At 41.3% G+C, this 21,606-nt stretch overlaps 2 protein-coding genes across 3 annotated transcripts; both read right to left on the bottom strand.

Moving 5' to 3' along the window:
* Nucleotides 1-6: 6 nt before the first annotated feature.
* LOC126404506 (E3 ubiquitin-protein ligase TRIM39-like) lies at nt 7-8,810 on the bottom strand. Of its 2 annotated transcripts, none has more exons than XM_050067776.1 (7): nt 8,548-8,810; nt 4,960-5,537; nt 4,768-4,863; nt 2,204-2,437; nt 1,928-2,075; nt 1,824-1,850; nt 7-1,743 (listed from the first exon to the last, which is right to left on the bottom strand). In XM_050067776.1, exons 2-7 carry the CDS (start codon nt 5,533-5,535, stop codon nt 1,154-1,156), a joined length of 1,671 nt encoding a protein of 556 aa, XP_049923733.1. In that variant the 5' UTR covers nt 5,536-5,537; nt 8,548-8,810; the 3' UTR covers nt 7-1,153. The 2 variants fall into 2 exon arrangements, with proteins under 2 accessions (XP_049923733.1, XP_049923732.1); XM_050067775.1 differs by having other exon boundaries at nt 4,960-5,540.
* A 145-nt stretch (nt 8,811-8,955) lies between these two features.
* Nucleotides 8,956-21,064, bottom strand: LOC126404525 (E3 ubiquitin-protein ligase TRIM47-like). Its single transcript, XM_050067799.1, has 3 exons — nt 20,919-21,064; nt 14,313-14,937; nt 8,956-10,949 (listed from the first exon to the last, which is right to left on the bottom strand). Exons 1-3 carry the CDS (start codon nt 21,047-21,049, stop codon nt 10,677-10,679), a joined length of 1,029 nt encoding a protein of 342 aa, XP_049923756.1. The 5' UTR covers nt 21,050-21,064; the 3' UTR covers nt 8,956-10,676.
* Nucleotides 21,065-21,606: the final 542 nt, after the last annotated feature.

Here is a 21,606-nt window from a genome sequence, read left to right on the forward strand (position 1 = left end):
GGAGAAATTTAACTCTAATTGGCAACTGGGTGGCGCTATAAATGCTTAAAAATGGCTAAAATGCGACAGATCGCTGTGGCTCCCCCTGTGGCTCCCCCTGTGGCCCAATGTTGTTGTTTTTTTCTAATTTTTGGTATGACTAAGTCATGGTATGGTATGCTGTACATAATCATGGAAACTGTCAGTGTGTCAGTCAGTCATTCTGTCTGACCCACGTTTTTCTACTCACTGACGTGGTCAATCTATGTGAAACTGCACATAGGCATTGAGGATTGGCATAGGTAGAAGGTGACAAAGCTACCAATGGGTATGGATTAGCATTAGTTATTACTCACAATCCAAATTCAACCCGATATTACAGCTCATAGTGTCAGTTTTTACCATGACGACAGAAAATCTGCAACTTGCATTATAAACAGTAGTAGCATTGTTACTCCCCAAGGCTTGTTTTCATGTATCAGCACATCTTGTTGCATATTCATCAATTAACCCTTTGTGGTAAAGGGTATAATTGGGCATTTTCTGACTACTTTTGATTTTACCTTTAATTTTCACCTTAAAAATTCTTTACCTGGCCTTGTTTGGTGTCATTTTTTCAGCACAACCTCACCTGTGTGACTTTACAGTTATGTTTTCATTTTGACATATTGTATTAACACATGGACCGATGGATCACACAAAAAACAACACCAATAGGAAAGAGGGTGTCATGGGTTTTTTTTTTTTGCTTGCGAGCACTTTCCTTTAGAATAGCCAATATTTACTGTTTCTTCTTGCAACAAACGTGATGACAATATTCAGGAAAAAGCGTAGCATAAACTGTTTATCATAAATCTGGTTTTACTTGACCTATCAACACAATTCAAAATTGGTATATAGTTTGAAATTCGCACTCTCAACGAAGTTGAAATGGATTCTCAGCAAGGCTGCATCTTGCTGCTATGTCATCTTAAATCGGTCATGTGATTTGGATGAACCGGCACATTCGTCGACTCCAGAGGGTTGAAGATCTACCCTTTTCCAAATAATTTTACTAATTCAAATTCTTCTCTATTTAGTGATTAATTATTTGTTTCAAATCCATCCAATCCTGAGCCTTAAGATTCCTCCTCCACATTCTACTGAACCCAATTTTTTGACCTCCAAAATTTCCCTAAACTGGAGCACAAACCTGCTCATCCTTCATATCCACATCCTGCTCACAGTGTTTCACAGCAGATATAATCAGAGGACAAGAGTTTTTCTCATCTTGCTTTACATGTGGACTGAAATACGGGAAGAGCTCGTCACTGAACGAACACTCAGTGAAGGAGTAGATGTGGGATTGAGCTGTCACATCGTAGAAGGACACGAGACCTTCCTCAAAGTCCACAAACACCCCGACCTTCTGAGGTTTCTCTTTAAGGGAAAGACGAACCGGTGGAGATGTCAGGGCTGCGTACTTATCGTCTTCATACAGTACGGTGACCCAGTAACCGCTATCTGGGATCAGAGAGAGTTTCCCTTTGTGGTTTGCGTCGCCCCTTGCCACACCCAGGTCCCACCCCGTCTTGTTGCTGACCTCCACCTCCCAGAATGACTTCCCAGAGGTCAACCTGTTGAGCCCCAGGATGCTGGCAAACAGATCAAACCTTTCTGGATTTTCATCTACTTCCTGGTCCTCCCCTCCATCTTTCACTTCCTTCCCATCATCAGAAAGAACAAGGCGTCGGTGTGCTGTGGTTGGATCCAGCTTTACATCCACTGTTAATTACAAGTTAAAAATAAGATCAGACAAGAAAAGCCAATTTTTTGAAAATATATCATGAGGGAGAAACACGTACCTGTAAACTTTGGAAGTCTCTGAAGTTCTGCAAAGTAAAGAAATAGTTTTATATGAATGAAGTCAACATAGCTTTTAACACTGACCATCATTATTTAACTTTACCAGTGGAGGTCAGCTTCTCTACTTCCCGTTGGATCTGTTGCAACATGGCTGTTGTGATTCTTCTCATCGTGCCAAAAGACAGTGATGTGTCAAGCTCTAGCTCTGTCGAGTCATTGATGCTGTCCAGGTCTTGAAGAGATGGGTATCTCTGAGACAGGGAAAAGGAGAAAGACAGATGAACCAACAGGCTACAGAGAAGATCTAACCATAAAAGCCACAAAGATTTAGAGGTAATTGGATCGCATTCATTCAGCAAAAATGCTCTACTCCTCTCACCTGAAGGAAAAGGATGTGATCCTCAAGCGCAGATATATCGTCCAGCTCGAAGATGGTTTTCTCAAGCCTGTCGATCTCTTCTTCCAACTCTGTCTTGATGTGTTTTGCTTCTTTCTCCACAGCCTCCCTCCTGTCCTTTAGTGGCTTAAGAGCTGCAGCCTGGGCTTCCTCTACAGTGTTAATCACTGCTGTAAACACAGTCTCAATATCCCACCACTCATTCTCCAGCTGGTCCTGGAAATACAGAAGGGTAAGGGTGAGGCCAAGCAAGCAACAACACTTGCAGAAATGTTAGGTATAACACAATATATATGGTGATCAGATCTGGGTCACTGTAATAAGTGGTCCTATATCCGATATGATCACTGGCAGTGGGACCACTATAGGAACGGTCATATTGGAATTCATGTTTTTGTTCATACATCCATGGTTTCTCCACGTTTAAACTTCACTGTGTAGGAACAGATCACACCCTGTACAGTGTCGGAGTGGTCCGTTGAAATTACAGAAGGCTACTGTAGCCGTACCCTCCTGCCGTAGACTGCCCCAGTCGTCAGCCAGTAGAACCTGACTGCCAGATGCTTTCTGATGGGTACAACTTGCCTACAGGCCGTGACAGCGTTGTGAGGCACCAACAGAGATATTGGAATGTAGCCTTGGACATCCTAAAGACCCAGACACACCAAACCAAGAAAGAACTAGTGGCAACAAAAAGTGAACCTTGTGTCACCTCAGGCTGCCTGTGTAGGATAAGGCTACACCTGAACACACCGCAAAGATTACAGCCAATGGCCAACTAGCATGTAGATTTTTGTGCCTGCTAAAGAGGAAATAACACTTAGCAGGGTAAAGACACAACCACATTTAAAGAACAAAGGATATTTATTGTGTGCCAGTGAACAGTGATGACAAAACAATTACAAACCGTTTCTGCCAAGGAGCTCAATGGCTGAAAAATAATCTCACCTAATATCTATGTCATGCCCTCTTGACGGCATTTCTTTTCTTTCTTCTCTTATGTTTCGTAAGCGTGCACTGAGCTGTCTCCAGCACCAATTAATTATGCTGAATTTGCTGACAAAAAAGCTGCAAGGGCCAACTACTGCAGGACACGCCTCAAAAACTAGGGTTATGGACGCTAAACTTCAGCCCAACATTGACCAACAGGCAACCATCGGATTGTTGTTTCAGGGCCCTAAGGTTTGTAGGAACTGTTCCTTCGTGAAACCCTCCACATCACGGCCCCATCACTCCAAACCCAGTGTCACTACGAAGTTGTTGAAATCCGGCACTTTGGCAATGACTTGGGGCATCAGACACCTTACAAAAAAAGCTGTCCTTTCACATTGGCATGATACGCGGCTGGTCGCCATTATAGTTTAACGGTGCTCAGCAGCACCAGGAAGAAACGTAAAGAGAACAAAAGTGAAGGCAGCTAAAGTCCAAGTGGGGCGGGTGGGACCAACAAACACAAACTTTCCCCCGGAAGACCGGTGTTCGCGTCCCGTAAGATTATAAAGCAAAACTCAGTTCTTTTTTCCTAAACCAAACCATGTGTGTTTGTCGCCTAAACCCAACTATATGCGTTCATTATTGAAGGTGTTTTACCGACGTAGTGCTTTTATTTTGAAAGAGACTGTATGTAAATGGTAAATTTCCTGTGCAAATGGAAGTGTATTTTGAAAGACAACAATGCATGTAACAGGCAGAACTTGACACGTCGTCCCAGAACGTCAGCAGCAACGCACCCAGGGTACCTTTCACATTGTATCTGGATGTGGAAAATCCATTACCAAATGTCAATATATGTGACGAGGTAGGAGTGAGAATGTGTTGCCACTCCTGACTCCTCTTTCAGCCGCACACAAGCCCATCTCTCTACAGAGCTAACAGCAATACCTACCAATAAAGTTAGCAGATCGAAAGCCCATTTGTACGACAGCCCTTAATCCCGAAAAAAATGCTTATTGCTCTGAGGAGCCATTTCTCCAAAGATACTACACACTCAAGCACATGACTACTTATTATCTGACCTTCCTATTACTGTGATCATTTAGAGGTGAAACTTGCCTCATTACATTGTTCATTTTTTCCCCAAACACCAGTTTTGCAAATGTGACATTTTTTGGTTTTGTTCCATTGCGCATGTGTGTAACATTACTGGTTGCACGTGCGCCGTTTAAGGGCAGAGATCTGTTCACACTGATATGAGATATGGGTTTCTTTAAACATAAATGTGAACAGTCTAGGCAGAAAGGTCGGATCTGGGGAAATAATCAGAACTGAGCATTAAGTCCTGTAACGTAAACGTAGCCTAAGCATCAACATTTCCATACTACTACACCACTGCTTGGAGACCTTTAAGTGAAGTTCATTATATCACCATCTGGCCTGAGAAGCAGCATTATCATTTGTGTGTACTATAAAAACATGTGCTGGCATGGTGTTTAACTGCCACGCTGTCGCAAACTTGCTCAGCCAGTTTTCACTGACACACTCGTCTGATTGGCTCTTCAAACCAGGCGAGCCCAGGATCAGTCATGTTTGTCTCTCTTGCAACTTACCTTGCAGCTCTTTAGAGATGCATTAATCTCATCCACCCGCGTTTTTCTCTTCTTAATTTTCTCATGTAACTCTGCCTTTGTGTTTCCAAGCTTGGCCTGTAGTCAAAAAAAGCAGGTCAAAGTCCAAACTTTGTCTCATTATTCATGTACTACTTTTTGGTGATTTGAATCCAAACACATGTTTTAGTTTACCTTCTTCTTGCCCCATTCTTCTTCAGAGGAAACAACCTCCTCTTGATCTTCTTCAGTACAGCGTACACAAATGCATCTCTTCGTCTTCCTGCTGTACAGCTCCAAGGGACGTCCATGCTGCAGACAGGCCCTCTCATCCAGGTTCTCCACAGGTTCCACCAGCTTGTGGCCCTTCAACCTTTCAGTCGAAGTATGATTCTCCAGGTGGGTCGAACAATACGAGGCAAGACAGACAAGGCAGGACTTCTTAGCCTTCAGCTTTTGCTCTGTGCAAATGTCACAGGCCACTTCGCCAGGCGCCCCGGTGTACTTATCAACGTCTTCCTCTGAGGTCTTTGTCATCTCTTCCACAAGGCTTCTCAGGACGATGTTCACCTGTGGAGTTTTACTCAGATGTGCCTTGCACAGGGGGCACATGATGTCGTTGTACCTAAAGTTGATGTCCAGACATTTCTTACAAAAGGAGTGGCCACAAGCTGTCGTGACAGGATCCACAAACACCTCCATACAGATGGAGCATGTTATATGCTTCTCCAGTGGGTGGGTCTCACTGGGCGATGCTTGAGTGGAGGCCATATCTGCTATAAGAGAGAATCATAATGTTAGTCAGTTAGCAATGTCGTGTCTCGGATTGTTATGTTCATTTTTGGCTTTGTAAAGACTTTTTTGGTTTGTCCTCAAATATTCATTTAAATGTTCAAGTTTCCACAGGTGACAAGGTTAAGAGTAAATGTTAAAACACAGAGTTGCAATAGCACAAATAGAGACAGGGTTCCCACGGTCATGAAGTTCCTGGAAAAGAATAAGATTGGGAAAACTTTCAATTGTCTGTTTTTAACATGGGCGGCACGGTGGTGTGGTGGTTAGCACTGTCGCCTCACAGCAAGAGGGTTCCTGGTTCGATCCCAGGTTGGGGACCCGTTCTGTGCGGAGTTTGCATGTTCTCCCTGTGTCAACGTGGGTTTTCTCCAGGTACTCCAGCTTCCTCCCACAGTCCAAAGACATGCAGGTTAATTGATAATTCTAAATTGACCATAGGTGTGAATGGTTGTCTGTCTCTACATGTCAGCCCTGCGATAGTCTGGCAGTCTCTTGCCCAATGTCAGCTGGGATAGGCTCTAGCCCCCCCGTGACCCTCAAGAGGATAAGCGGTTAGAAAATGGAAGGATGTTTTTAACATCGTTGAATTAACACAAAATCTGGTGCTGCGCTGTGTGACAGTTGAAACCTCACTAGAATCCCCCAATACTCATTGGCGTGTGCAGCTAGCTGGTGGCCGGAATGTCTAATGAGCGAGTAAAGTTAGCAAGCGCACAGTCTCCCCAAAGTGAATTTGCATTTCCTAGGATAGTGAAGGAATGAGCCCTCCTACTCTCGCTCTGATTGGCTAGTACTCGTTCCCTTGATGGATGAATTGGTTAGGGAAGGGGTCGGCAACCTTTACTATCAAAAGAGCCATTTTGACCATGAATAACAAGGTTCTGGGGCTTTTAATGAAAGTAAAACAGCCTATTAAGTCTAAATTAGCCGATGCTAATGGTCTAAAAGTCCATTGCCTTATCCAATGATCTGCTATGGACTGAAGTGATGCAGGCACAGACAATGGACTCTCAGTATTTGTGCAGCTTGTGTGCTAACACGGGTGAGCTTTTCAGAGCTGTGTTTCCCAACAGCAGAATAATGGCCAAATTTAGTTGTGGTAAAACAAAGTGTGCGAACATCTCCACACTCAAAATTGTGCCCTTTTTCATGTCACCTGGAGATAGGGTAAAATATTATGGAAAGATATTAAATTAATTGGTATAAAGGTGTGGGAACCCTGTAGAGAAGAGTTAGAGTCATTGCTTTAAGGGCTATTATGAGCTACACAGAAAGAAATATAAAGTTAAAGAATTGAATTGAATTGTATTGAATTGAGCAACACTGTGATTATTACTTCAACTTCTTATTTAAAAGAGGAAGAATGTGTTGTTTCACCAGTTGTGAATTGAGCAATTTATTGAGCTTTAACATATTTGTGCTTTATTATGCCATAAGTACATAACTTTGTCAGCTGTAAAAAATACAACATGCTAACGTTATTAGCACAAACTTATTGTATTTTATATTGTCCAATTCAACCTAGCGACGCTATTTTGTGGAGACTTTATTGTCTTCACAATTTATTTTTTATCATCTGTGAAATTAAAGTAAATAAATGCTTTGTTTCCACTGAGGGAAATGGTTTCAGCTTATAGAAATACACAGGAGGTCTGGGTGAACATTTCTGGAGAGATGAACATCAGGCTATGGTGTAGGGAACAGCGTAAGCTCTACATTGTTGCAGAGCCTATGCCGAAGGTACGGTGTCAATTCAACGCAGAAGTATAAATCCAGCATTAGCTAATGCAAAGATACTGGTATCTTGTGAAACTAGACAACATAAGGCATCCATTGGTACCAACTGTGTCTGTACTACTACATACTACATGACCATTCTAGCTTGTCAGGAAGGAGGCTGAATAATGCTCCAAAGTTAGGCTAAATTTTGGCGAGGGAGAAACTGGCATGGCCGTTTTCGAAGGGGTCCTTTTAACTTTTACCCAAAGATACCTGAATGAAAATGGGTTCTATGGGTACCCACACCCAACTGTACTGGTATTAGTCTGTGCACATCAGATAATTAGTAATATTAACTGTAAAATAAGAAATAAAAGCATATGGGATTCCTTAACTCTCATATTTATAATTTGCAGCTAGCCTTTTTACTGCAACAGCATAATCGAAGTCCTTGAATTCAGTTATGGATTTTTGGTTTTGAAGTGCCACCCCAAGATTTCCAGCCATCTGGCCCCAAAAAAATTTGGGGGGTGCCACTGAATGAAATATTACAGTTGCAGAGGTCATAAAAATTGACATTTCTTTCCAGTAATTCAATGATTTCTTCACCAGTTGCTGAGATTTTTGGATTCCAGAACTCCTTTTCTGAACATCAGCACCCTTGCATCCTTGTACAGTTTAACTGGTGTATACTCAGGAGACATTGCTTGTAGAAACAAGATGTTGTGTCTTTTGTTGTAACTAGTTACCCTGTTGAAAAGAGCCTGGATGGACAGCAGTGTTGAGGACACAGGTTTTCTTGCACAGGTAATAAGAATTGTGGGTTACTTTATGTCTCATTGGGTTTTTGTTGGACAGATTTCAAAAGTCAAGATGACGAAGCATCTCTCCGCACAACAAGGAAACGTCAGTAGAATCATCGTTGTAACTCTACACTAAGGTAATACTGATGACACACCCACTGGATAATTGTGTGTGTGTGTGTGTGTGTGTGTGTGTATGAAATCCCAACATTAGGAAAGAAAGCATTGAAACTTACGGAGGAAACACACACTTTGCCAAACCATGCAGTAAAACCCTGTCTGAAACACCACTGGAGTTTAATTTAGCACGTTTTAAACTCTTTAATTGTACAGTAATCGTATAATACTACTAATCCCCTACGGTAAAAAGGGTTAAACAGACCCTCAAAGTACTTTCATTCTTGTCAGTCCCTTTTGAACAGACATGCATTTTAAGAATATTTTTATGATGTAAGTTGAATATTACCTTTCGATGATTGAGATGCTCCGAATCTCACAGGCTTTTGTCAGCTTCTCTGTCCACTCCCACCTTGTGTGTGTCCCTCCTCTGGGCTGGCCTCCTTCTCTTAAGTTTCATTTCTGTTTAAAACCTCTGCCAGTTACTTCCTTTACTGAAAGAGGCATGTCCGCAAGCAAATGAGCAACCAAATCGTCTTTTTGCCTGCTGCAGGGTGTGGTGCACGTTGAGCAAGTTCACACAGATCGAATTCTGGACCTGCCAAAAGGTTTTACTGGGACACTCACTGAGGTTTTGTGTTCACAGCTCTGCGTATTGCTCAATGTTTGACTGGTAGACTTAAAGTGATCACTCTCCATACAGTTCATTGACATCTTTCGAGGCAAAAGTACACTCCAACAAACAAAAGTATTGATTTGTGGTATTTTTTATTCAAAAATGCATCTGTGATATGGTTTTGCCAAAATACAGTGTTTTATTCATTTGTGCAAAAATGGAAAAAAATTCAAAAAATTGAAACATTCAAATGCTGACATATTGTACCGCCTGCAAGCTCACGTTATCCTTAAAATGAATCACATCATCCAGCCAGGCATAAATTACATTCATTCAATACATTCAAAATGAGTCAGCGGTCACTTCCTGGATCAAGCTGAGGCTTTTAAACCTACTGGATTTAAGCGATTATTATTATTGTCTTTGAGGTTTACTGTTTCTTTAAACATGAATCTATAAAAGCAAAACTGTGACATTTTGAGAAACAAGTTTATTCACTGTCTAGAGGAGTTATTTGAGAAGCTCAATACTGCTGTCATCTTTGTCCCTTAAATATAAGGCTATGACCAGCAGCCAGTTAGCTTAGCTTAGCACAAAAACTGGAAGGTCTGCGAAAAAGCCAGTGGTGTGTCCAGACTATTTGGCTGGGATGGCCCAAGTGGGGCAGAATACCAGTAATTTACCATTTCTGTCTTCACTACTCATATTTTCTTTATCAACATCACAGTATCTTATATTTTCGTACATTTCTCTGTTTTAAATTGTAATACAGTGCGTTTATACTTTATTCTTTGAGGCCTCGATCAGACAGAGTGCTTTTGCAGCTTGCTGCGTCTTTTCAATTGCTGTGAAGTGAACTCACAGATCTGTACCTTAAATCTGCATAAAAATATGCATGGGTGCAGGGCACTTGCTCTGGCTCTGATTGAAGGTGAGAGGCTATTCCTGAGTAGTACATTGGTCACAAGGAAACTGAGATCTGTGTAGGTACATGAGACTGTCAGAAAGAGGAGAAACCACAGGGAGTACCATCAGTTGGTCCAGGAGCTTCGCCTGGATGTTAGGGGATGTACTCATGCCATGTCTTAACTGCCTGGAAAACACGAGGTCGGGCACTTGGCACTACTTTTGTGCCTTTTTTGTGCCAGCTTTCAAGAGCACAGCGGCAGCTTGTGTCTTAGGTTGCTAAGCAACCTTAACAAGCACCATATCATAGCCTATTTACCCGAAAAGTGCAGAGCTGAAAAGTAAACGGTCACAGTACCGATGAAGTACCAACAAAACTTAAATATTTCAGCCTTAGGGCCACCTCCTACCAGGTTCGTTATAACATAGGATAATGGGGTGGCACCAGGGTGGCCAATTGGATTTCAGGTGTGGCCCAGGCCAATCCTTCGACATGCCCCTGGAGACAGCTAGTCTAGCTCTGTAAGGTCACAAAGTCTCTCCTACACTAATTACTCCCTACATTAACTAATGTGTAAAAACGACATTACGCCTTTTCGTGAGAGTTTTGTCTCCCAAAATACTGCTTGGCTCTAACTTCCTGGAATCTCTGTTTTGTTGCCTGGCAACAAACAGAATAGAGTATGTTTATGCTAAACTAAACAAACAGGCTGTAGCCTCGGATTTAATGGACAGATGCGGGGGTCATGTCAGTAAATAAGTGTGTTTCCCAAAATGTCAAACTAATCATTTGAACCAAACACACTGTCCAAGGTATGCTGCATTTAAAGAAAAAAAAGAAAAAACGTTATTTCAGTGCTCTTGAAGGTGAATCCTGAACATATTTGTCCAATCGTTAATACGAAGCAGTGTGTAGAAATCTCTGTAGAGGAAGCACAAGAGGCTGTACTGAAGGCTCAGTCGTAGTTGTGAAGTGGACTCTCAAGCTTCACGCAGACCTGCAGGAAGTGGAGGTCGTCGTCGGTCTGTGAGAGCTGCTCCAGCTCAGTGTTTCTCCTCTGCAGCTCCGAGATTTCTTCCTCCAGCCGTCTGATGAGGTCTTTATTTTGTGCCCATGCCTCTTTTCGATTTTCTCCGCTCAGGTCTGCGGAGAGCTTGATCTTCTCAACTTTACTCAGTCCCTCTTGAATGGCTTGTTGAAGTTTCATTCTTCTCCATTTTAGTTTGAACTATGGGAAAAAGAAAACATTATGTAAGCAGAATTGTTGTGGCATGTGATGAGATGCAGGCACAGTCTAATTAATGGAAATAGAAACCAATGCTAAGCGTCATTGTTGCATTGTTCCATCAGCGTTTTGACTTTGAAGCATATTGTAACCCCGACTACACATCCATCACTGATGTTTAGTCTTCTATTCCTTTGACTACTGATTTACGTCTGAGATTTAGAGACCTTCAACCCACATGCTTTAAAGTTTCTCTGAGTAATTATTTGTGTATTTCCTCCTCCTTGTTTTGTAATCATGATGATTGTCAAAATAATTGTGGTATTTTTGTATAAAAATGTGGTGAAATGAGAACATGTTTAAATATTTGTCATCGCAGCGGTTTTTACTGTTTCTCACAATTAAGACCAGATGTTCTCTAAAAGTTGAAGGTTACTGTCATAGAAATTATGTTTATGCTTCCCCCTCCGCGTTCTTTTTTTTTTTCCTCTTTCACTTAAATGCATTGATCAAACACAATTTGTCATTGCGGGAAATTGCTGAAATCTTTTCCTTAGCTTTCAGGTTTTGAAGCGCCCTCATAAACATGACAAAATAAACACATGCAAGCAGGTTTCACTTTTGTTTTGTAAAAAGCAGCGTGGTTTCCAGTGTTCTGTTGGTTATTGGTTTAATTTGTTTCCTGAAGTCACATGTTAATGGCAACTTAGGGCCTTTGTCCACATGGTGTGTTTTTCCAGAGTCCCCTGGCTTTTATGTGGTCACTCTGAGCACTTGTACAAGTAGTTCAGAATTTTCGCAGTTGTCACAAAGAAGCTGGGGTTGTCACTGGTGAGTCAGTCATAAAATGTCACAACAAAGACAAAAGAGCACATTTGTTAGGGATGAGCGAGAACATCATCTGCATCTGTCTGTATCTTCAACCAACTAAATTATTTGTATCTGTATTCGGAATGGGAGCAATTATAACATATGTGGGCGTGGTTTAAAACAAAAGTAGGTTGGGCCTAATCGAAAGTAGTTACTTTAAGCCTGAAATTTATATAGATTAATCAGAAGTTGCAATATTTATAATCTATGAGAAAAGTATTTACAGAATAGCCTCAGAATTGGGCTTTAGATGATCCTTTATCACAGGAGTAATAGATTAAACATAGCTACCCAGATTCGGATTTTCCTTTCTCGTGAGTACAGATAATGACACATTTTACTCGTATGATACTTGTGCTCATAAAAAATACATTATCTGTACTCTTTTCATCCGAGTATGCGGCTCAACCCTAACAATTGTTGGAGCAGATCAGCCAGACACTGAATGTTGATGGCGAGTGTTGTGCTTTTATCGCAGTATGCTTGTTAGCTTGTAAACTGTATAGTCAACTCTCTGTTAACGTAGCGTTACGTTAGCTACCCAGCTAATGTTAGTGTCAAGATATTGCTGCATAGAAACAAAACCCATCCATTAAAATAAGCACTGAGCTTTCTTTCCCCAGCCAACACATTCTCACACCGGCCTCGTCACATAACGACGTTTCCAAGTCCAGATACAACGTGCAAGGTACCCTGGTTGCGTTGGTTGTTGGCGTTCTGGGACGCTGTGTCAAGTTCTGCCTGTTACATGCATCTTCTTCTTTCAAAATATACTTCTGTTTTCACGGGAAATTTAATGTTTACATACAGTCTCTTTCAAAATAAAAGCACTACGTTGGCACAACGACACAAATTGATGTTTTTTTTTTTTTCTTCCAACAACTAAGGCATGTGGTTGGGTTTAGGGAACAATAACACATGGTTGGGTTTACGAAAAAAATGGGTTTGGTTTATAATCTTATGTGGATGTGAACACCACTCTCCCAGGTGAAAGTTGGTGTTTGTTGGACCCCTCCCACCCACTTTACTTGGACTCTAGCCGCCTTAACTTTCATCCTTGTCCTGCCACGTTTCCCCTGATGCCGCCAGGCGCCGTTACACTATAACGACAACTGGCCGCCTGTCATGCCAATGTTAAAGGACAGCTTTTTTCGGCAGTGTCTGACGCTGCAACCCACTGCCCAAGCGCCTTATTTCAATGACTGAGACCGGGTTGACTCTGCAAGTAACGGTGGCTGGAAAACCAATTAGCAAAACTAGCTGAAAATATTCAGATATTCTTTGAATTTAAAGTTGTGTTTGTACATTGTGGAGCTAAAGTCCACAAAGTTGTCTGCATGTATCTGTTCTTCGTCAGTTAGCATAGTTTTCACATAACATGCTTGCTAGCATGAGTGCGTCCAGCGGCTTTCTAGGCAGATTTGTAACGGCCTAGCTTTGCAAGTGCAGCTTGATTGGTTAACTTGTACATATATAATATCATACACATATAACCAGTGTTTGGGGTAATGCGTTACAGTAATATATTACTTTTTAGCAGTAATGAAGTATTATAACACATTACCAACAGGATTTGGGGTAATTATTACATTTACAATGTCACATAATGCGTTACCACCCAAAATAAACTATTGTTTTCATTTTTCATTCATCCACACTGCTCCACTTTCACCACTGCACCATCAGAAAAAAAACCCACCCCTGAAGGTTGTTGCATGTTGACATGTCAATTATTATACACTACATTATAGTAGGTTGCCGGTGATTGCATGTGTTATCATGTCCAGGGTATTTCCATTCATATACCTACACTATATCCCATTCTACTTGATTCTGCTGATATAACTTGTAGTTTTTTTTGTCAATAAAAGACAGGATGCATCCCGAAATGGCAATACTGCTATGTTTTTACACGATGTGATCATATGTTTGATATGAAATCAATGTAAAACAGCTGCTTGACTTAAATATTGTGGCTTTGCCATTTAAATGGTTAAATACTGTTTTATAGCTGTGTTAAAACCGTAGCTCACGCCGTTACAATTAGCACTCACATGCACTTTAACTGTAAAATCGGACAGTGTCCACTTTTGGTTTAACTCCTCAAGACTTGTTTTCTCTATTGAAAAAGTTTAAGTGGCATATGATAGCAGACACATTTAGGGTGTTTACCCTAAAATATTACAGGGTGAAAGAGTTAAAAGTGAAAAATGTTATATTTATGGCCACTCTGACCGTGTAAAGTTGTTGAAACTGTGTGTTTTATTGCTTTGAAACTTTTTGTTAATGGAATATTTTGTTATTTATTCTCTCAAAAGTTAAATAGTCTGATAAATCTGATAGATCTGATACAATTCTTCAACTTTAAATAAGTTGCAAAGTCCAGTGTTTGGGCTGACAACATTACTGTCTGAGCAAAGTAACACACTAATGTTGCTAGTGATACACAAAAACAACTTAAATGTTTCCTGGTGTTGTGCTTTTATTAGACTTTACCTTCCTCTTTGTAGCTTCCTTGTTGATAGATATAATGTGATGGCCCCTGTGCTCTGTCTGGGCACACACGTCACAGACGCACGTTCGATCACTCCTGCAGAACCTGTTTAACTGCTTCCCATGCAGTCGACACACAGAGTCCTCCAGGTTCTTCACCACACTGATCAGAAGATGGCGCCCAAGATCTTCGCTCTGGTAATGAGGCTCCAGATGAGCGGCACAGTATGATCCCAGGCACTTCAGGCAGGACTTTACTGCTCTACGCTTCGCTGGGCAGAAATCACAGGGAACCTCTCCGGCTTTTAAAGGCACGGCTGCTTCCTCGGTCGGGGCACCAGCATGTAGTGTTTGGTCTGTTTTGAGCTGTGGCCTGGTGGGGAAAAAGGCCTTGCAGAGGGGGCACTGACAGGCCCCATTGATCCTCCAGTATTCGCCGATACAGCCCAGGCAGAAGCAGTGTCCACAGGGGAGGGAAGCAGGTCTGGTGAACTCATCCAGACAGATGCAGCACTTAGGAGGCTCTGACATGAGGTCAAATGTTTGAGTGAAACCTGTGGTTTGCTTTTGTGCTGTGTCAGCATGCATAGATGATGGTGTATTCCATTGGTTGCTGGATACTGTATATCTGCACAGAAAACAAAGACTTGTATTAGTACACACACGAATTACAGTATCTCAAGAGCTAATGAGAAATCAACTCAAATAAACAACTACAATAAATACACAATGCAAGAAGATGGTATGTGCAAACCAAGTCTGCAAATTTCAGCTTCTTTTTTCTTTTTGCACAGTGCTTTGGCCTTTTCATTTTCTCTCACTCTAATGCTCTTCACATACACTCCTCTTACAAGACGTGATTTTGCCAAGTAGGACATGCTCCTGGATCAACATCCCACACTAACATTCCTGGACCAGCATTGCAACCAACCAATCACACCAAAGTTAAGTTAATACAACTGAACAAGTTGTCTTCAGCAACACTGAACAAAAACCATGAAAACTTCTGCAGGGTTAGCGAGATAGCTTGCTAACTAGGTATGCTATGCTAACAAGGAAGCTTGCTAATAGGCCAAAATATTGTTCATTAACATAAGGATAATATAATTTTTCAGTTGCAAATTCCTGCGGTTAACACATTTTCCCTCCTTTTTTCCACCTTGATCCTGGATAGATTTGGTTAGGTTTATCCAGGACCATCATCATCATCATCATCATTGTGTTGATTCTAGATCATTTGTATATGTCAACTTTAGCAATGACGCCCTGGATCAACATCAGTGATTCTATTCAGGATCAACAAGATCAGGATCGGCAATGATGGTCGAGATCAAACAAATTATCCAGGATCAACATTATGGCGATGGTCCTGTATCAATATAAACATAGTATCCAGGGTCAACATGGCAAAGATGTCCCTAGATCAAACAATTTATGCAGGATCAACACAGGGTAGTCCTGTGTCAATTAAAAATGACCCTGGTTCCTGGATTAACCTAAACAAATTATGCAGGATTAAGATGATGACGATGGTTCTAGATCAACAAACATATATATCCAGGGTCAGCATGGCAGTGATGGCCCTGGATCAACACAAGCACTGCAATCTTGCCAAAAATAGTTTTTAATATGCTATTAAAAGGAGGGAAAATGTGTCCTTGACAGGTCGTTGAAACTGTAAAATGACATCATTCTTACTCTTAATGAACAATATCTTAGCCTATTGGCAAGCTTACTTGTTAGCATGGCCTACCTAGTTAGCGAGCTAACTTGCTAATGTTCTAGTCTATCTGCAAGTTTACTCATTAGTTTAGCCTACCTAGTTAGCGAGCTAACTTGCTAATGTTCTAGTCTATCGGCGAGTTTACTCATTAGTTTAGCCTACCTAGTTAGCTAGCTAACTCGCTAACCCTGCAGTAGCCTACAAGGTTTTTGTACAGTGTTGCTGAGGATTTTGTTGAGTTGTATTAACTTGAATTTGGAAAATTAGGTTAGCTCTGAAGGAGCGCAAAGGAATTTTGGAAGAAGCACCGCAACAGCATGCTGATGATGTCAGAGGGCTGTGATTGGTTGATTGCAAAGTTGGTCCTGGAACGCACTGTGGGATGTTGATCCAGGAACATGTCCTACTTGGTACAAATTGTGCCACTCCACTCCACGATACCTATCACTGACTGGCTGTTAGCATTAGATCTTTGGATAATTCTCCCTTGCCTTCGTTTTTGTTGGCCCTAGGCGGCCGCCCCCCACTGGGTGGTGCCCTAGGCTTCTGCCTACGTCGCCTATTGGAAGGCTTGTCTATTGTTTAATGCTTTTCTGATGCTGCCTCAGCTGCTTATATCGTCAAGTGCCAAGGGAGGATGACTGTAAATGGTTAGACTGTAAGTCATATACAGTTGTATTAGTGGATAAGTGTTCTGTCTAAAGGATCTCACAGCAGCCAGGCATCAACATAACTACAACACTGACCTCTCTAACCTTTCTCTTCTTTTTGGCTGACACACAGTACTAACAAACTACTGTGTTTGTATGTGTCGAGAATCAGTGACTCATCCGCACATCATTTCCCACATTCAGGATCGGCTCTCACTAAAAAGCTGACCGAACCACTGAAGACGACTGAAATGAGTGATATGCAAAACAGAAGAACCACAAACAGGCACTGTCTCTGAAGAAAATATACCAGAGGCGATCCTAGTGAAGGAAAACAACTGAGGTCAAACATCCACATAGTCTGTTGATCCTTCTTCTTCTAAGTCTACAACCGTAGAAAGTGAGAACGAGCTCTGACTGGTTGTTACCCTGCTGACAGTGAGGGTGATGACCAAGTGCCATGCTCTGCTGAACCAGGAGGAATGGGTTTTCTGCACAAAGGCTTCTGTCTGGATGTCAGGAGTACCAGGAAAGTATGGAAGACTGTGGTGAAAGACCTGCAGAAGTTCTGCAGTGAGAGGCTACTGTAATCTTTGATGTTATTACAGGATCAAGTCGAGGATGCAGCATTGTCCAGTCTTTACAGGCCCACATTAAGGAGCAGAGGAAGTCTTCCTCCTGCATATTGTGGAAAGATGTGGTACATTTCCCTGTTTGTACTTACATACTGTTACTGTCAGTAACAATGCAGAGCTTTTACTAGTAACAGAGTATTTTTCCAGTTTGGTATAAGTACTTTTACTTAAGTAAATAATCTGAATACTTCCTCCACCACTGCTGCTGTCATGGCATTTATACAGCACTCCACTCCAGTACTGTCCAAATCGGCCAAGCAGTTACTGAAATATAGCCTACATAGGTGATTATGCTAACCAATGCTAATGATGCAAATTCCCCAACATATGCAAGTTAGCGTTCACCAGTTTCTAAATGCTGGGGACCCATTTCTAACATAAAACTTTGGGGAACTCAACACTTCCAGGTTCACATTGCTGGTAAGTTGATTCTCTGGAAGGCTGGTGACTGAAAATTATGTTTTCTCTGTGAGGTAGGCTATGGTGACAAATTTAAGCCAAAGCAAGTGTAATTTTCAAGATAGAAAGGTCAACTTGGGCTCAAATTGAAGCTTATCAAATTGGGAGGTTGTCTATGTACAAGTGAAGCAGTGATATTAAACACAAAGTGATGAAAAATGATCCTTTTTGATGAGAATTTGTCAAAGGAACAGTTACTTTTTTGTTTTTCTTTGGGGGAGATGTTATGTGTGATATTTTGAAATAAAATGGCAGCAAGCCCCAGAATCTTATTTTGCTACTTCCCCCTTTGTGTCAGGATACTCCTTGCCAAATTTCATACTTGTGTGACTATTTACGCCATCGTAGTCCCCTGATATTACATAATTTCGCCAGAAGCATGTTTTGGGCCCCCTGAGACCCAATGACCCTGAGTTAGGGGTCCTCGTCATCAGCCTATGATGGCCCAAGGTCTAGGCCAACAGGAAATACTAATGGAAAAAAAAGGCAGCAGAAAACATCATGAGGGGTGGACCTGGCTCCTGGCCTCAAATGTTTTGTCATCGCTGGGTTTTTGATTTTCCTGTAACGTCAGCACTGACACTCTGGAAACCACATTTAAACAGTATGTTTATTGCACTACAACGGAGGTTTTTCCTCTTCTTACAGCCTAATCTGGTGGCATCTCTCCAGTCTTGGCCCTGTGCCAGAGTCTTTAAACAGCACAGCACAGCACCTGCCCTTATATTGTGTCTAGGGGGCGTTACCCCTGCTAAAATTATTCAGTACATCTGGGTAGGAGCAGGTGTGGATGCTTGAGAACGTTTTTTTTACATGTGAGGTGACTTCTTTTATATTTTCTCTGACCAGAAAATTAAGAGAAAATGTAATAGAAATTCAACAGAATGATGATACATGAGGCTCATTTTATGAGACGAGACGATGTGAGACGCTATGAGACATGACATGACGAGATGAGACGATATGAATGTGGCCTGGACTTTGGAGCTTAAAGGGATAATGCACCCAAAAATGAAAATTCAGCCATTATCTACTCACCCATATGCCGATGGAGGCTCAGGTGAAGTTTTAGAGTAATCACAACACTTGTGGAGATCGCAGGGGAGAGGCTGTAGCAACACAACTCCACCTAATGGAGGCTTCTGGCGCCCAAACATCCAAAAATACATAATTGAAACCACAGAATATCTCCATACTACTCGTCTGTAGTGATCCAAGTGTCCTGAAGCCCCGACATAAAAAGTTGTGTATGCAATAACATTTTTCCAAACAACTTTTTATGTCGGGGCTTCAGGACACTTGGATCACTACGGACGAGCAGTATGGAGATATTTTGTGGTTTCGATTCTGTGTTTTTGGACGTTTGATTCTGGGGCACCATAAGCCTCCATTAGGTGGAGTTGTGTTGCTACCCCCTCTCCCCTGCGATCTCCGCAATTGATGTGAAGACTCTAAAACTTCACCTGAGGCTCCATCGGCACATGGGTGAGTAGGGGAGACCAGGGTAAGATGAGCCACTTTTCATATTCAGGATCACTACATCAAGGCTATTATAGTTTTGTTGCTAACTAATATATTTGCATATATTTCAGGATGTTGTGCATCCTTACAAACAACTTACCCCATGTCTGGGGTAAGTTGAGCCATCCTTCGCCATCCTCCCCCCTCCCTCCTTCCATCCATATCCCACCTGCCCCTTTACTCAATATCCCACCTGTCCAGGTTGCAGGGGAATACACACTGCTGGGACTCTGAGTTTTGGGGAGTTTTGCGATTACATCGCTTCTTGGGAAGAATCCCTCATCTTTCTCCTTGAAAGTAAAGCTTGGTTTACCATATCCAGCGTTGCCTCTTCTTAGAAACTTACGGCTCAACTTACCCCTGTTCAAATTGCTCAACTTACCCCATAGCTACCATATTGATTTTATTAGCCCCCACAGCTAAAATGGTGCACTTTCATGCTAGCTGTACTGCCTCATTTTGTAGTTAATAGATATCACAATTGATGTATAAAACAAATTAAAAATTATCTATTTTGGTCTAAACACAATCCCCATGAAACTTATGAGAGACTAAATTCACTTTCATGAGTGAAAAATGCTTTTTTGGACATAAATCTCTAACCACTTAACCCATGTGGTTCTTACCTTCACAGACTCCATAAAATGATGCCTTCCTCCTAAATATTTGGTCACATGCTCAATTTTATTTACAGTTTCCTAGCAGCAAGGGGTGGCTCAACTTACCCCAGTCTCCCCCAGATAATGGCTGAATTTTCATTTTTGGGTGCACTATCCCTTTAATACTTAATCTTAATTGAGGTTGGCACAAATTAATTTTTAAAACTGTTCAGTTTAAATTTGGGCATCCTGTATTATCTGCCAGAACACACACACACACACCGCAGACACACACACTTAAGTAGGTTGTAATTGTTTGCAGAGATTAAATACGTACATCCTTATCAGGGCCAAAATTAACACAGGAGGGAGTGAGAGTAGATTACATAGAAATAAAGAAATCAATATATATATATATATATATATATATATATATATATATATATAAAATATTCTATTTCCTGTGTTTAAGTTTGGGCCGAGATACACAGCATAAGTATTGCTTGTCCATTTATGCTGGGAAATAACTCATTCGACTAGTCCAAGCCATAACGTGAAACAAACAACCTCCCAGCTCGGAGGATTTGTCACAGACTGGCATCATTTCAGAGGAGTGATGAGGATCCTTCGTCAGAGCCATGTGGCAATTTCAAAATGTTTTCACATCCCCTTGCCAGTCAGAATCAAAATTCTGATAAAAGATGAATTTAAGATAACTAGTTGACTGCTGCATTTATAAGAAAAACACATAGTAAAAGTATTCACTATAAGAATATATTTCTGGTAGTGGACTTATGTTTTGCCAGTTTGTCAGTGGCTAAAAGTTAAACTAACTTACACATAACTTACATGAACTAGGCTATAAAGAGTGTAACAAAGTTCTAATTTAATAATAAGCACACAGTCTGTCACTTCCATCTGACAACAATCAAAACTTTCCTTATAAATACTGGAGCTATATTGAAGATAATCTCATTTATTCCACAACAGAACCTTAGAATTAAATTATAAAACTCTCATACCTGTCTTGTGCAACTTCCCGTGGCAGCTTGTCTGTCCTAAGGCTCTGACAGTGTTGTGTTGTACTCTGTTCCTCCTGTGTGACACGCTTATCTCTGCTGGGAAAGAGGGCGGCTCTGTTGGACTGTGTCATTTGGTAATTTCCAGGATGCTTATAAACTGTATACACTGTAGTGTAAACCCAAACAGCACTACTAACTCATGAGTATTATGGGTACAGAAATTAAAAACCAGCTAATAAGTTAACCTTATAATAAACTACTGAGTTATCTGACCTAGTAATGCTGTTTTTATTTTCTGTGAATCAATGCTTTTGAGTGAATATTGATTTCTGATAACTTCAAGACTGACGGACGCAGCGTCGACGTCATTACGTCACGACGTCGCGGCTCTAACCGACGTTCACAGAAAAATCTATCCAACATGGCGGCCCTCGCCTGCGACAGGAGTCCACAGTTGGTGCACCTTGTAAGTAAACAAACAAACAAGCGTGTTGCAGTATTACACGGTAATAATATTAAAGTGAAGGAAATGTAAGATAGTTAGACTGCGTTGTTTATTCGGTGTAACGTTCTTCAGAGCTTCGCGCATAGTTTTTTTGAATAGCGTCGCGTCACTGCCGAATAACATCAATGTAACGTCCAAGCAGTGCCATAACGCTAACGTTTTTATTCCGCTTCTGAACTCCTA

Source organism: Epinephelus moara, chromosome 17, assembly GCF_006386435.1.
Source record: "Epinephelus moara isolate mb chromosome 17, YSFRI_EMoa_1.0, whole genome shotgun sequence".
NCBI classification, from domain to species: domain Eukaryota; kingdom Metazoa; phylum Chordata; class Actinopteri; order Perciformes; family Serranidae; genus Epinephelus; species Epinephelus moara.

Excerpts from the sequence above, each read along its gene's own strand:
- LOC126404525 (XM_050067799.1), bottom strand. The coding sequence starts at position 21,049 with ATGACACAGTCCAACAGAGCCGCCCTCTTTCCCAGCAGAGATAAGCGT. Across the intron at positions 14,938-20,918 it reads CGGGAAGTTGCACAAGACAG|ATATACAGTATCCAGCAACC; the intron begins GTATGAGAGTTT and ends TTTTCTGTGCAG. Across the intron at positions 10,950-14,312 it reads AGGAAGCTACAAAGAGGAAG|TTCAAACTAAAATGGAGAAG; the intron begins GTAAAGTCTAAT and ends TTTTTCCCATAG.
- LOC126404506 (XM_050067776.1), bottom strand. The coding sequence starts at position 5,535 with ATGGCCTCCACTCAAGCATCGCCCAGTGAGACCCACCCACTGGAGAAG. Across the intron at positions 4,864-4,959 it reads AAGAATGGGGCAAGAAGAAG|GCCAAGCTTGGAAACACAAA; the intron begins GTAAACTAAAAC and ends TTTTGACTACAG. Across the intron at positions 2,076-2,203 it reads ATCACATCCTTTTCCTTCAG|AGATACCCATCTCTTCAAGA; the intron begins GTGAGAGGAGTA and ends TCCCTGTCTCAG.